Source organism: Austrofundulus limnaeus, unplaced genomic scaffold (assembly GCF_001266775.1).
Source record: "Austrofundulus limnaeus strain Quisiro unplaced genomic scaffold, Austrofundulus_limnaeus-1.0 Scaffold803, whole genome shotgun sequence".
NCBI classification, from domain to species: Eukaryota; Metazoa; Chordata; class Actinopteri; order Cyprinodontiformes; family Rivulidae; genus Austrofundulus; species Austrofundulus limnaeus.
The window spans coordinates 159,439-161,463 of record NW_013953205.1 but is presented as its reverse complement, the minus strand read 5'-3'; the positions used below and the strand labels follow the sequence as shown (position 1 = coordinate 161,463).

Below are 2,025 nucleotides of genomic sequence, written 5' to 3'. Positions count from 1 at the left end.
TAGCCTTTAGCCACTTTTTGCTAACTTTAGCTTCTGTTCTTCCAGTATTAGCCTTTAGCCACTTTTTGCTAACTTTACCTATTGTTCTGCCAGTATTAGCCTTTAGCCACTTTTTGCTAACTTCAGTTTCTGTTCTTCCAGTATTAGCCTTTAGCCACTTTTTGCTAACTTTACCTACTGTTCTTCCAGTATTAGCCTTTAGCCACTTTTTGCTAACTTTACCTACTGTTCTTCCAGTATTAGCCTTTAGCCACTTTTTGCTAACTTTAGCTACTGTTCTTCCAGTATTAGCCTTTAGCCACTTTTTGCTAACTTTAGCTTCTGTTCAGACAGTTTCTGCTCCTTCACTCAGCCTCAGTTATTGTTAATTACAGACCAGTCAAACAACACTCAGCTGACTGTGACAGCTTTAGCTCCGCCCCCTCAGGTGAGTCAGACTGACCTCGGGCCGACGTCGACGTGCTGCAGCTCCCCGGCCACCAGCGCCACCAGGTAGGAGGGGACGGGGAACTCCATGGAGAACTGGAATATCCGCTCCGGTTTAGAGTACGAGCTCTGAGAGGCGCTCATCAGAACCGTGACTCCGTCTGGTACCTGAGGAGGAGGAGGAGGATGAGGAAGAGGAGGAGGAGGAGGAGGAGGATGATGAGGAAGATGAGTCTTCACCTTATCTTTAATCTAGTCTTGTTTTAACCTCCAGGTTAGATTAGAATCATTTTAGAATTATTTCTACAGACTTTGTGAGATTTTAGCTGTTTACATCAAATGTTCGGCTGCTGTGACTTTTGGTTTTTATAACTTTGAGATGTTTCAGTTCCTTCAAACATGTCTCCTGTGCTTCAGCTACTGCTTCTGCTTTTATCTTTATTAACTTTCAGCTTATATTGTACCATTTTCAGCTAGCATTTTGATGTTTTAGCCTTTAGCTAGCATTGTCCTGGATTTTGCTGCGTTTAGCAAGGATGTTGCTACTTTTTGTTTTTAGTTAACAATTAGCTACTTTAGCTAGCCTTCTGCTACAGTTAGCTTAAAGTACTGGAATAGTGTTTTGCTATGTTAGCTTGTATTTATAGCTYGTAGTAAAGGTTCGGCTTCTTCAGAAGCTCTGTTTTCTTTAGCTGTTTTTAAGTTCAGCAACATGAAACCCAGGATCGTCTGTAAATGTTTGGCTGGTTTCAGCTGATTTAAATCACCTCGTTAGAAGCAGGAACAATCAGATCTTTATGGTCAGCCTCACAGCTGGTTCTGATGGGTCTGATGGGTCTGATGGTTCTGATGGTTCTGATGGGTCTGATGGTTCTGATGGGTCTGATGGGTCTGATGGTTCTGATGGGTCTGACACCACAAACCCAAAAGACAAAAAGTCCTGCTGATGTCTGTGTCCAGATCTACAGGGTCAGGGGTCAGGTCTACAGGTTCAGGTCTACAGTGTCAGGGGTCAGGTCTACAGGTTCAGGTCTACAGTGTCAGGGGTCAGGTCTACATGGGTCAGGACTACAGGAGTCAGGGTTCAGGTCTACAGGTTCAGGTCTACAGGGTCAGGACTACAGGAGTCAGGGTTCAGGTCTACAGGTTCAGGTCTACATGGGTCAGGACTACAGGAGTCAGGGTTCAGGTCTACAGGTTCAGGTCTACAGGGGTCTGGACTCACCCGGACGGTTGCGGTATACGTGCTCTTCACAGCAGGCGTGTCGAAACACGGGAAGAAGGAGCGGTTACACACCGAGTGTCCCTGAGTGAAGACCAGAGGACGAGTCTGTCCACAGGTCAGCTCAGAGTCCAACCACCAGATCTGAGGACAGAGTCCACATCATCATCATCATCATCATCAGGAGGGGTCAGCAGGACCACAAGTCCAAACACCCTCTGAAGATAGTCTGACCAGGTTAGTGACAAACAGTCCAAAACAGTCCCTGAGACCACACTATAATCCCTGAAGAGACCCTACAGTCCCTGAGACCACACTATAATCCCTGAAGAGACCCTACAGTCCCTGAGACCACACTATAATCCCTGAGGAGACCC

At 46.1% G+C, this 2,025-nt stretch overlaps 1 protein-coding gene across 1 annotated transcript in view; it reads right to left on the bottom strand.

The window, feature by feature from the left end:
• The window catches only part of rnpepl1 (arginyl aminopeptidase like 1), a gene marked incomplete in the record, with an annotated part of 13,525 nt that overhangs the window by 7,031 nt on the left and 4,469 nt on the right, over positions 1-2,025 (bottom strand). The window contains 2 exon segments of the mRNA XM_014028762.1: positions 443-594; positions 1,652-1,792. Coding sequence (XP_013884216.1) covers positions 443-594; positions 1,652-1,792 — 293 coding nt within the window.